Source organism: Cheilinus undulatus, linkage group 15 (assembly GCF_018320785.1).
Source record: "Cheilinus undulatus linkage group 15, ASM1832078v1, whole genome shotgun sequence".
Taxonomy (NCBI): Eukaryota; Metazoa; Chordata; class Actinopteri; order Labriformes; family Labridae; genus Cheilinus; species Cheilinus undulatus.
Genome location: NC_054879.1, coordinates 20931379 through 20944595, shown reverse-complemented (window position 1 = coordinate 20944595; position 13217 = coordinate 20931379). Strand labels below are relative to the sequence as shown.

At 40.2% G+C, this 13217-nt stretch overlaps 1 protein-coding gene across 4 annotated transcripts; it reads left to right on the top strand.

The window, feature by feature from the left end:
• The first annotated feature begins 2127 nt into the window (after nt 1-2127).
• znf148 (zinc finger protein 148) lies at nt 2128-12374 on the top strand. Of its 4 annotated transcripts, none has more exons than XM_041807215.1 (8): nt 2173-2231; nt 3647-3681; nt 4847-5163; nt 6726-6851; nt 6984-7107; nt 7293-7376; nt 7483-7601; nt 7929-12374. In XM_041807215.1, the coding sequence occupies exons 3-8, from the start codon at nt 4870-4872 to the stop codon at nt 9558-9560; spliced, it is 2379 nt and encodes a 792-aa protein (XP_041663149.1). In that variant the 5' UTR covers nt 2173-2231; nt 3647-3681; nt 4847-4869; the 3' UTR covers nt 9561-12374. The 4 variants fall into 4 exon arrangements, with proteins under 4 accessions (XP_041663147.1, XP_041663149.1, XP_041663148.1 ...); XM_041807214.1 differs by having other exon boundaries at nt 4847-5223; XM_041807213.1 differs by lacking the exon at nt 3647-3681 and having other exon boundaries at nt 2128-2231; nt 4847-5223.
• The last annotated feature ends 843 nt before the right edge of the window (nt 12375-13217 follow it).

Sequence of the window (13217 nt, the reverse complement as noted above, 5' to 3'; positions counted from 1 at the left end):
AATGCTGCAGATATTCAGAATTAAGAGGAAAAGGAGGGGGAGGAGGAGGAAAAGGGGGGAAAGAAGAGATGGACAAAACAATATTGGCAACCTGGTGTAAACAATGTTGTTGTTGTTGACCTTAAGGGACACCCACGCCGTTTACCGCAATGTCACCGGCGCTCCTCGTTCTCCACGCGCGTCCGCGCCGTTTTCTGTTTGACACCAGTTCGATATCCTCCTCGTGACATTGTTTCACCTTTGAGGATCCACTGGCAGCAGCAACACTGTGTTTATGATGCGTTGCCTTACGGGCCAGCACAGATCAATGATCGCTGTCAACTTAAACTGAAGGGAATTTGGGGCTCCTCTCTGTGAGGGTTTGGGCGCCCGGGTGCCGGTGAAGACGCACTCCGGTCATCACCTTCTAACCAGAGCGCGTATAACATTACGCACGACAGGAATGGACGCGTGTACAAGTCTAAAGACGCACAGATAACCTAAAAACACAAACACACAAGAAGAAAGAGGAGCGCAGACTTACGGGTTGACCCTGGGCTCTGCGGGCTCCCTCTCTCTGCGCCCCATTGTGAAATCCCCGTTATTCCCGTTTAACGGAATCCTCAAATGCCGTGGTCGCAGTCCACGTCTCTGCAAATGTACCAAAGAATCACATAGAGGATGAGGAGTATGGCGAAGATGAAGAGCGCTACTAGGATGGCCTTAGTCACCGGAGAGATGAGCGACTGCATGTCAGGGGCAGAGCCGGGCAGAGCGGCGTGGGGCTCCGCGTCCGTCCGTCCTCAGTCTGCTGTCTCTCTCGCTCTCCTCCGCTCCTCTCCGCCGCTCCGGTAGCAACTGTTGAGGACGGGGCCAGGGAATTTAACGTGCGCGAACACACACATTTAAAACCTGACGCACATGCACACGCACTCCGCGACTGGAATTTTTACCGGCGATCCAGGCGCGCAACGCGTGGGGGGCTTCCCTTGCTGGAAGCGTCGCAGGAGAGGGCTGAATGTCCCCAGATCCACTCTCTCCGGTTGTCTGCCGCACATCAGGAGAGGGAGAGACAGAAGGAGACAGGAGGGATAACTGCCGCGATGCGAAAGCAGATGAAATTCAGCAGGTGGAGGTTTAGATGGAATCCAGCGGAGACATTTCCAGACACAGAAGGGAGAAGTCCTAAGTTGCGCGCCGAGCTGCTGCACTTATAGGCAAACAGGTTGATTAGTATTCCACACAGCGGGATGCGTGTGCGTTAGAGTGCACCGGTGTGGAAATATGTGTGTCTGTTTGTGTGTGTTGGATGACAGGCTATCATCTTATCACGACCCTCAACACCCTTTTAACGCCAATGCTGGCAATAGGGGGATTAATAGATAAATCCGGGTGGTTATTAAAATGCCCTTTTTCTGTTTCTCTCTTTTTAACATTGTTCCTACAGGGTTTGTGCTTATGGTTCAAGGCAATTCAAATATCTACAGTATCACATGCAGTTTAAGAAATGTCAGAGACAACCGCTATCAAATAGGCTATTAATGCATTTCTAGATACAGGAGACAAATATAAAATACCAAGGTCACTATTATTCCAATGAAAGGGTTTTCTGAATAGAGCTTTCTAATACGCCAGACTTGCAATTCAAAGTTATTTGGTCGCCATCAGCAAGCAAATTGTGTCAAACTGCGTTCTTTCCTTTTTGTTTGAGCAAATAGTGTCATGAAGCCCTTTCATGCAGATCCACTAACACCCCATTATATTTACGGATCATGCGTCAGACTGAAGTGACATGACAGCGTGAAACTGATTATTCATGTAGCCTACTGTTAGAGTCGACTTGTGCTTATAATTTCCGTGCACTTATGACCACTATTATAGCCTATTTGGACGCTGCAATGGCAAATGGTCAAATTTAAGGAGGCTCTGTTTGACTTATTTTTAGTTGATGCTTCTAAAACAAACCGAAAACGTCAAACAAATAAGAAACGGTAACATGTGCCGGTTGTCAAGAATCGGTTAGTAAAGATAAGTAGGTCGTTAAACTGATATGAGAGCTGATGATAAATCAGGAGTGATCGGGAGCGCACGGTTTCTCCCTTTTACCAACCTCAACCACTAGATGGCGACAACTACGAACTTTCATGCCTTCATGAAATGTGATGGTGTATTTGATTATTCCGCACTCCATCATTACTCCGTAGTCTTGCATAACAATCATGACAGCTTTATGGGTCTAAGGCACACAGAAGGTAGGAGAAAAAGAATGCATCTTTGATAGTACACTCATAGCTGGTGTGCAGCCGAGGCGTATAGTGTATGTCCTGTAACAAGCTGGCTAGTTAGCTCACGTTAGCTTGACTAGCAACCATTAGCATTGTGGCCTATTGAGCAGAGTGGCTGAGAAGCGAACTAGCCGTGCTCACAAGTTTGGGTGAAACGTGCAAGCTAAAAGTAGTTTTTGGGAAGTGTGTGTCATTACATGGGAACAATGTTTGCGGCTAAATACTGCATCCGCTGAGTCACGTCTAACGCTAAGACGATGCGGTGTCAAATAGGCAATTATTTAACAGACCGACCTGTTTGCTCTAATTTGCTAGTTGCTTGTATATTAGCAATAGACAGGCCTAGAATTCTGTTAATTTGTTGCAAGTATCGTGAAACTTCCGGTTACAGCTTATAAAGTAAAACAGCAAGTTATTTTTCTTTTTTCGATGTGTTGTTTTTATGGTTCAGGATCGCTTGTTGGACCAATACTTATAATTTTCCAAGAAAAAAAGTGTGTAAGGGTAGTGGGAATTCCCAGTTGAAGACAACGTGCTCAACTTTAAATAGTTGGTAACCTTTTATTTTGAAAGCAGGTTTGTTGCTTTCTAATGTATCTCGAGGACTTCCTGTAGATGTGATGTAGCAGCTGTGACAAGCGCGGCTAGCTGGCTGGTTAGCAAAAGACTTAAACCACTTAACCTGAGTGACACAGTGAGTGTGTTTACATATGGGACCAAGTGATTGTTTGTGTTTAACCATGACAGAGTATAATTTTGTGTTTAGTGCAGCTTGTGTGAACAACGATGTCAAATCTGTCACTGCACGGTCTACAAGTGCTACGTTAGCTAGCGCTACTGTTAAGATCGAGTGATTGCTAGTTAACTAATTAGGTCTTGTTGAAGTAAACTCCAACACAGCACGATACTGACATAAAAATGTAAATATAGCTGGTTTCAAGATCTGTAGTTATCGTTGAACCAGAAGACAACCATCTTGTCTTCTAAGACTAGTTTTGCAATACCGTAAAGTCAGCTTGCTTTTTAAAGTACAGTTTTTTGAAACCAGTTCAAACGTTTTTGAATGTAGCCTATTTAACAGCTGTCATAAATTTATTACCACCTCGTTGGTATTTTGCAGAACTTGCCCTCACCTACCGCCTCATTGTAATCCTCTTTTTTTAAATATAGGGTCTTAGTTACAGCAGCTGTCAATAACAAAAGTAAACACTACAACAAAAAGATGCATTGTTTTGCGTAGTAGATGTGTAATGAAAGGGGTCACAAGCCTCGGCAGTCTGACAGTGAAATGCACCAAGACCAAAACATTTTAACAAGTGAAACCCTAGTATCTTAAAACCCTGTCAGTTCAGAGTCCTTGATGTTTACCTGATCTTTCCAAGGTGCAACATAGGTACCTCGTTCTGCAAGATGTGAGGTGTGTGTGTGTGTATATATATATATATATATATATAAACTAATTGTGTTTTGTTTTTTTCCCCAATATTGCAATTGCAATTTAAAATACAATTATCTTTTAAATTCCTCATGTTATGCATTTCCCAACAAGCAAGCAATAAATCATTCTATACTATTACAAACACAATATTTGGAAGATTAAACCAGAGGTTCTCAATATGGGCGTCGGGACCCTCTTGGGGGTGGCGAGACAATGAGAGGGGCTCACCTGATGCCTTCCAAAAAACGAAGAATATATTGAAGTGATTTTGAATTGTGTATTTCACAAATTTTTACAAAAATGTATGCATGAAATTAATCAAATGTAAATAGAAAACACTGCCTTTTGGTGTAATTAATGCTGAAAACAAAGTAATATTTTAAAAATCCTTAAAATGTGAGTCTGATGATGACTTTTCTTATATGTGTACGGCTGTGTTCTACCTTGCTTCAACCACCCTCAGGTACAGTGGGGGTCCCTGGTCTCTAGCACTTTCATCATAGGGGTCATAGGCTGAAAAGGTGGAGAACTCACAGATTAAACTAAGGCTAAACAATTATGAAAAAAAATTGTGATTATTTTGAGTCATTGCAAATTCAATATGTGCTGTGATATATGGGTAACAGTGATTTTACGTCTTTCTCATTTTTGATAAGACAAACGTATACAAAAATCAGGAAAGTAGGATTTTTTTGAAAACTATCCTAGAAAAAAATAACACTTGAATGTTAAGATGATGTGTAGAGCATAATATCTCTGCCTCAGTATATTAAATTTTGTATTTTGACACAAGTTTTAGGTTAAAGAAATACTGCATATTCTGTGACTTGAAAATTGCGGTAGGATATAATCTAAATGTCAGTAGTTTGTCAGCCCTACTGCAGAAATATCATAGGAAAAACTTTTAGTGCATGGACAGGCGAGATCAAGCAAGAGATAGGAGATACAGCTTAGCCTACAGAGTTCATCTGTATCAATAAAATTACTAGCTTTACTTCTCAAGTTTAAATCTAGAGGCTTTCCCTTTATATGATTTTTCATTTGCCCTCTCATATCATTTTATACAAAGTCAGCGCTGTACATTTGTATGACTACTACATTTCAAGTATTCTCAGTCATCTGTGTGTCACTTTCTTTTGAACAGACTAAAGAACAACTCTATGTAAGATGAATGCTGACGACAAGTTGGATGGCATGCTGCTGAAGTGCAGCAGTGGAGGAATTGATGGAGGAGGGAGGGTCGGGCTTGTCAGTGGAGGAGGACTGGTGGTGATGACGCTGGGGGAAAGATCACTGGCAAACCACCCTCTATTGGCTGAGGATGACGACGATGAAGACGAGGATGAGGACTTAACCGGGAGCTCGCTGGTTACACATGACCTGGTCCCTCCTGAGCAGCTGATGATGCAGGAGGAGATGACAAAGAATGGTGGAAGTGGAGAAGAAGAGGGAGGAGGCGAGGTGGGAGTCCATTTCCCCCTTAAACTCACCAATAAGTTGCCCTACTTGCTTCATATGCCAGTGAGTTCATGCTGGTTAAGGGAACGTAGTCTATGTAATGATAGATTATCAGTTCTTTAAAGGTCCACACGTTATTGGTCTGAGTCTTATTATCATTTTCTTTTGCAGATTTTAAAAGTAATCAATATCACCCTTGACCCACTTAACTGCTGTTGGCACTCATGAACTAGCAGTGATTGAATATTAAGAAAAATCCTCCATTGGAAGGGCTGTATTTCACACTTAACATTTGGTTGCATTAGTTGCCTTCCTGCTACAACCACCTACCACTTTTGCCAAAAATAAGATTTATTCACATATGCACTACTGGAAATTTCTCAAATACTGTATTTAATGCAGGCTGCCCCTGAAAATCCTTCCTGAGTTCCTTGTTCATATATGACCCTAACAATGTGAGACCATCCCTGTCATATGTGGGGGTCATCTAAGGAAGCAGGACATGACATAGATCGAGTGGTGTGAAAACAGCACAAGCATGCTTGGTCAAAAGCAGCTTCATTGTGGGCATGGAGACTGTGATGGCTGTGCGCCACTTGCAGGATTATAAGCACCATCACACCCACCTGCTCACTCAGTTGTGGTGAATTTCACAGGAATAATGTTACCAGGGTGTTGGCTAGAAGCATTCCAGGCAAAGTCAGATGAAGTTTGTTTGCTTGTGTTTACACACATGCAGCTCTCCTGAAAATTTGAGGAAGTTTTCAGGAGTTTTGTCCATGTGTTAAAACATTGATGGCCTTGGTTAATTTGGTGGCAATACAAAGATTGTTGATATTTAACTGGATCTCAATAGCATTGCACCACATTTACCTGAAACCAGATGATTTTCCAGGAGTTAGCTGGTTATGGTATTGTTAGTTGCATTGACTTGAACACTTGCTTAAGCAGTAAAATCAGAAGATTTCAACTCTCAACCCATTTAAAATTTGATGGAATTTTGTACTCAAAAAAAAAAAACAAAAAACAAACAAACAAAAATAACAACAATTGCTGGTAAAATGAACTTATCCACAGTATCAGGCTTGAGCTTGGTTAATCAAACTTCAATGGTTATTGTTTTTTAAATCACATCTTGTGTCATTTCTGTACATTTTGGCATGGTTATGTTAAGTAAGGCAAATGGCACCCTCACAATGCTGTTTTATTGTATAATATTGCTCCAAAATGTCTGATTAGAGATCAACAGGTGCTCCCAAGCCACCTGCAAGATGGGATTTTTCAGGCACTCGGTGACCCGAGGTTTCCATCCAGTCTATTTAGCTACGAGCAGGGGGGCCATTTAGAGGATGCTTGAACTACGTCAGCTGGCTGGTGAAATTTTGGAGGAGCAGCTGCTCCTTGTTGGGGTCTCCTCATATTGTTTTTTTTTTTTTTTTTTGTATCCCGTGCTTGCCTTATTGCACCTGGATGACCCGGATAAGCTGCTCAAAGTGTGGGTGGACCTTAAAGTAGGTCATTTGCCCTGCTAAATATCTTGCCTATCTATGGTCCTTCTTTTACAGCTGAGCATCAAGCAGGAACTGAAGCTATCTGACTCAGCAGGCCAGATCAAAAAGGACAAAAAAGGAGTGAAGGACCTGATGGTGTGTCCCAAGAAGAAAAAAAGAAAGCAGCGTTCACCAGCAAAGGTGTGAATTTAGTTGATCTCAGAAAAAACAAAGATACCTGACCTGCATGTGCTTGAAAATGTAAAAAAACAACAGCTTTTTCAGTGCAACTAACACATGTTAATACATCTTTTTTCACTTTTAATGTTTTAGATTCTCAGCATCAATGATGATGGATCATTGGGCATACAAAACCCAAAGTGTCACGTCTGTGTTCACTGTAATGCTGCATTCAGAACCAACTACCATCTCCAGAGGCATGTCTTCATTCACACTGGTATGAGCTACCCAGCCATGTTTAATAATGACATTGTATTAACTTGCCATGAAAAAAGATTTCATGTGTGTGAAATGAGCTTGTAGTTCCCAAAAGAGGAACATAAGTATTTTTATTGGTGTCATATTTGTATGGATTTTATCTTAAATACACCGATGTGTCTACATTTGTTTTGCAAACTCCAGGAGAGAAGCCCTTTCAGTGCAGCCAGTGTGATATGCGTTTCATTCAGAAATATCTTCTCCAGAGACATGAGAAAATCCACACTGGTGAGTGAGAAATAATAGCAATCATCATGAACTACTCAAGTTTTCATGCTAGTCTCCAAAGAAGCACAGTGTGTTTATATTTTTCCACTTGTTTTCACTTGTCTAGGTGAAAAGCCTTTCAGGTGTGATGAGTGTGGGATGAGGTTCATCCAAAAGTACCACATGGAGAGACACAAGAGGACTCATAGTGGAGAGAAGCCCTACCAGTGTGACTACTGTCACCAGGTTAGCTGTTCTTCTTTGCTGATAGAAAACTATAATCACAAATGCTAGTAAAGCAGGTTCTAAAAACAGTGGAAGAACTAAATTGGCGCTTATATTTGAAGTCTATATCTTCTGAATATAAACATAGAATGTACAAGGAGAAATGATCAAGTCCTGTTTAAATCTTTGCATATTATAGTATCTAATTAGCACAAGAACTAATTAAATTAAACTGGAGTCACAGTTAACTGCATTAGCATTAATGCTTGCAAAAAGTTCATTCAAAATGTTGAGAAGAAGCATTTCTTAACTATTACTAATGAATTCTATTTTGTCCTCCTTCCACAGTACTTCTCCAGAACAGACCGGGTCTTAAAGCACAGACGAATGTGTCACGAGAACAGAGAGAGGAAAACCAACAAGGCAGCTGGTAAAGTTGGACCCTTGCGGGATGCAGATTCATTAGGCCTCCCCTTTCTTGCCAAAGAGTGTTCACTGCCCAAGAAAAAGCGCCAAAAGTGTGCAGAAAAGAGCTCGAGTGCTTCAACAGCCGCACACATAGATGGGCACTCTGTCACTGTTGCAGAAACAGAGAAGGAGGAGCAGAGACAGAATAAAATCGAAGCTCTACCTCTCTATGCTGTGTCCTCCAAAGTCAAACATGAGTATGTGATTGCAGACTACTCTGTGGAGCTTCCTGAAGACACAGCCAGCCAACACCAAGAGGACGAAGTGTCATCAGAAGACGCAACTCCTCCTAAACTCGTCCTGAAGAAGGTCCAAAAGAGGAGTCTGAAACAGTCCAGTGAACAGACTCCTCCTTGCCTTTCCACTTTGTCTTCCTTTGAGGAAAATAACAAGGTCGCACAGTACACCTTTGAAATTGTGGACAAACAAGGCCTTTTAGATGTAGAAAGCAACACTGAACTGGAGTCTGTTGAAGCTCTTCAAGGCCCAACAAAGCCAGCAGCCAGCAGCACGAACTACGACGACGCCATGCAGTTCCTCAAGAAGAAACGCTATCTTCAAGCTGCAGTGGCCAATAACAGTCGAGATTACAGCCTGAACGCGAGCAGCATTTCTTCTCAGCCAGCTGTTACGCAGGCTGTGGTGTCAGCTGTCATTGATGAGACTGTCCCTGCCACCATTCTGGAGCCCCAACCCATTAACACCGAGATTAAAGCCCCACACGACAAGAACGTGCTGCCAGATGAGGTTCTTCAGACACTTTTGGACCACTACTCCAACAAAGCCAATGGACAGGCTGACATTTCCTTCAGTGTGGCCGATACAGAGGTGACATCAAGCATATCCATTAACTCCTCGGATGTTTCAGACAGCAGCCCTGGAGAGAGTCTTGGCCCACCCACAGCACAGGCTCAGCCGACGACGGAGAAAGTCAGCCTCTTGCAGGAATACTCCAAGTTTCTGCAGCAAGCTCTGGAGAGGACGAGTCAAAACGACAGCTACCTGACCAGCCAAAGCCTCAGCCTGGTCTCTGAAAACCCCACCTTAGCTGGACAACCTCTGTTCTCCACTGAGAAACAATTTCCTTCCCCAAGCAGGTTCAAATCAGGGATGAGCTCTCCACTAAGGTCCACATTAGAGAAACCTCACTTTGGATTACTGGTCGGGGACTCCCAGCACTCATTTTCTTTTTCAGGTGACGAGACAACCCCTCCGTCTGCAGTGTCCCCAGCTGACGAGGACTTCCTGGAGCAGGTCTCACCCTCCAAAAAGACAGACTCTTCACAAGGCATACTGCAGACATTTCAAATAAGCTCCTTTGATCAGAACTTTAAATCTCATTTCCAGACTTCAAGATCTGGGTCCTCCTCTCAGTTTACTGTTGCCAACGGACAATTAAGTCTTCGAGGACACAGCACGGACTTCTCAGAGTTCCCCTTAGTCAGAGTCACTGAGACTAGGTCTCAACTGAACTCTTCCCCTGATGTTACATCCAGCGAAACGTTTGGCTGAAGTGAGCAGAGGAAGAAATCATTTCTGATAATAATTTCAGCTGCACTTTATTTCATGTCTCCTTGTTTCTGCCAAACAAATCCCATTCAACTATGTGCTCTTTCTCATAGCATTATGTTAAAAAAATTTATTATTTCCTTTTTTTTGTGTAACATCACAGAATGAAACACAAAAATGATTATTATTGAACTCCCCCTTTAAAAATATCTTTATTTCTCCAGAATGTTAATTGAGATTAAGTGACCAAAGTGTAATACAGAAGAGTGAAATATCGTCTTATACTATTGCCATAGAGTTTATGTTTTTCAACAAGTTAGCCTTGCACAAAAAATGATATAGTCATTCTCGCTGCTTCATGCAACATTTCCATTAAAACTACGATGTAGGCCCCGTCTTAATACACCATTTACTGGATCTACCTCCCTGCTGTTAATCTGATTAGAAGACATTCACTCCTAGATTTTTTCAAACTGTTAACTCCTGTTGAATTTCCTTTTTATGAGCTCCTTATGATTATGAGCTCCAAACACCTTATATTTTAAGTCACTGTAGTGCACCTTAAGTAGGTGTTTCCACATTTGATGTGGTTTTGAAAGATTGGGCTGAAATTCAATGGATAATATATTCCCTTTCTGTATTTAAAAGCACTTTTTAACAACTATTAATGAAATGCAGGCCAAGCTTTTGACTAAAGAAAGGATGCATTTCAAACCCCTCCAAAAAAAAAGAAAAAATGTACTGGCTGCAGACTTGTAATGCTTGCAGGATAATTCTTACTTTTTTCCTACGTATAGATGAGTATCGTAGTGAAATCACTTAAGAGGATTGTGCTTAATTTTTTTGCACAATTTGCACATTTTTTCATCACAGGGAATGTAGTGTGTACTTTAACAGTGGAGGCATATCATATCATACCTTTACTGTAAAATCAAGCTTTATGTCATGAAATGAGCCCCTTTGTCTGATTTGGATCATATAAAATTACAGATGATTTCCTTGCTTTTGCTGTTAATTATATTGCTCTTGTAGCTACTGTTGTTTTGGTAAATGCCCAATTTAGGAGGAAATGACAATATAATTACATCTCATGGAAATGAGGTGCTTGGTGTTTCAGATTTCTTAGTTGCGCATCTGTGCCTTTCTTTTTTTATTCCATTTTTTCTACTCATTCCTGCATTTCTTTTTCTTTGCCAGCATGCAGAGGTTACTTTTTCCCACTTGCACAACAACAACATATAAGCTATTCAGTCTGTACATTAAGACCTGGAAGTTTTATTTACCCTCCCTATCATACTTTATTATTTTGTGACTTTTTTTTTTAAATAAATACCTCCAAGTTAAACTCCCAAACAATTATCTGTTTAGAAGGAAAAGGCAGTTTCATTGAAATTGCTGCAATATCTGTACAAGTACAGAAGAAGTGTTTAAGATGTGTTGTTTGAAGGTTTGTTACCTTTTCGTTAAGATTTATTAGTAATCAACATCTCTCCAGGTCTGAAAATGCAATAGAGCAGTGTATCTTCTGTCCATCCTCACACTGTGGATTGTTTTCCGTGATTGCATATTATTGTGACGTCTTTTGGTGCTATTGTGTAAAACACTGTTTGATATGCGCCATCAGGTTAGGTTTTATTATTGATGCTAAGCTCCCTTTTGTTACAATTCTACTGACAATCGGGGACATACACCCACATTAATCATCAGATATTTTCACGTAAAGATCATTCCCAATGATATGTATTAAAATACCCTGCTGTAAATACATTGTATATTTTTATGTTCTGAGAAGTACTGTTAGATCTTTGTGTCATTAGAGGGACAAGTCTTGTGCTGGAGACACTTTTTGTAAGCACAAGGCACATTAATTAGTTTTGCAGCAAAAATTACATTCAACAATGAAACCAGATGTGGCTTTTTGAGGTTTGTATATAGATCTCATCACTGTTTTCAGAAAACAACTGACACTTCTTTTACAGTTGAATTAATTGGTAAAAGTAAGTTTTTTTCTCCTTCCTGTAAGTTAATGCAGTTGATTGTGCATTAAGATGGAATTACTGTGTACAACTGTTGGTAATGAAAAGCCCCCAACCCCAGAAAATGTCGTTTTGTTTGTTTTTTTAAACAATTTTGATGAACAGCAGTGGTCAGCTTGAAAGTTTTTGTATGGTTGTAATACTTCATAAACTACCCATTTTCTTGTAAGCAATTACTGAAAGCACATCGAATCCAATGAATAGTTAATCTAGGTTTTAAATTAAGGAAAAGATTTAAAAACTGCTCAACTGTTCATGGAGATTCACAAATAACCCAAACAGCACCAGATTTCCTTCCTTTAAAATAACTGTTGTCAGTAACCTGGCCATAAGTGTCCTTGTATAAGCTAGAAAAATATTTGTTTTGTGTAAAAGATCTGAATTATGAATTTTTGATAAAAACTATTTTTGAAACATGTCATTTAAGGCACTGAAATGTACAGTATATCATATGCAGTCACTATTGCTACCCTCATTTATCTCCGTACAAGTCTTTTGTGTCAAGATCTTTCAAAAGCAGAGGGAATCCTCTTCCTCGAGTCTGATCTTCTCCCTCGGTGAAAGCTCAGTTCGAGGTCAGACAGTAAGGTTTATTTGCATGGTCTCTATCTTGTTGGGTCGAGTGAACTTGTTTTGAGAATAATGTGCAGCTTTAATTGTAGCTGGTTAATTTCAGTCAAGTAACCCATTTGATTAGATTTTTGCTATATATTATGATTTGTAAACAATCTAATTAATTGTTGTTTTGATTGTTGTGTGTCATGTCCTTATAAATAAAATGATTGACAGTATTCAATCTTGAATTGTTTTCAATATTTTTGTCTTTAAAAATTCCAGAAAATTGCACTAAAGTGGCACTTTAATGCCTTGTTTGATTGATTTAAAATATGTACACACAAATGCCTTAAATTTTAGATTCTGTATACCTTGGTGCACTGAGGTTTATAACACATCTCAAGTCCTTAACTCATTGTGTTCTGTATGATGGAGTTGGTTTGCCTTCTTTGACCACTCGTAGGCTAAATTAGTTCTTTGCCATTTTTTCTAACTTCTCGCCCATTTAAGCTGCCTTTTACCATTAAATGCCACTTATTTACCACTCTTGCTGCTTTTTGCCCATTTTAGTCACTTTTCACTTATTTTTTGCCACTTTTTGAGCGTTGTAGCTGCCTGTAAGTCATTGTGTTTCAATGTTTGACACTTTTTCTATGCATTTTTGCCATTTTTTACCCAGTTTTTACAATTTAATGCCTATTTTACCCCTTGTCACCCAGTTTTTGCAACTTTTTGACCACTTTTGCCACTTAAACTTATTTTTATTGCCACTTTAATCCATTTTTACCATTTTTCACCACTTAGATTGTGGCTTTTGCAAAGGTATTTTTTAACAATTTGGCCCATCGGTTGAGCAGGGTTGAGTTACACTGGTATGAAGTCTACAAATACATTCTTAGGTGGTGTCATTGTTTGTTCATAGTCTGTCCTTCAGTGTATGTGACATCTGACCTTAGACTAATAGAACCAGTTCTAACAAAAACCCCCTTTTATGGTCTCAAATATGGTTACTTTCCAAAAACCTGCAGCTCACAGCTGTTTCAGGTAAGAGTTCCAGGAATAAAAAGAT

What these genes read in the sequence shown, in the direction of transcription:
- znf148 (XM_041807213.1), top strand. Translation starts at nt 4,870, where the DNA reads ATGAATGCTGACGACAAGTTGGATGGCATGCTGCTGAAGTGCAGCAGT. An exon ending in CCTACTTGCTTCATATGCCA is followed by an intron (nt 5,224 to 6,725) that starts GTGAGTTCATGC and finishes CTTCTTTTACAG; the next exon opens with CTGAGCATCAAGCAGGAACT. An exon ending in GCATGTCTTCATTCACACTG is followed by an intron (nt 7,108 to 7,292) that starts GTATGAGCTACC and finishes TGCAAACTCCAG; the next exon opens with GAGAGAAGCCCTTTCAGTGC.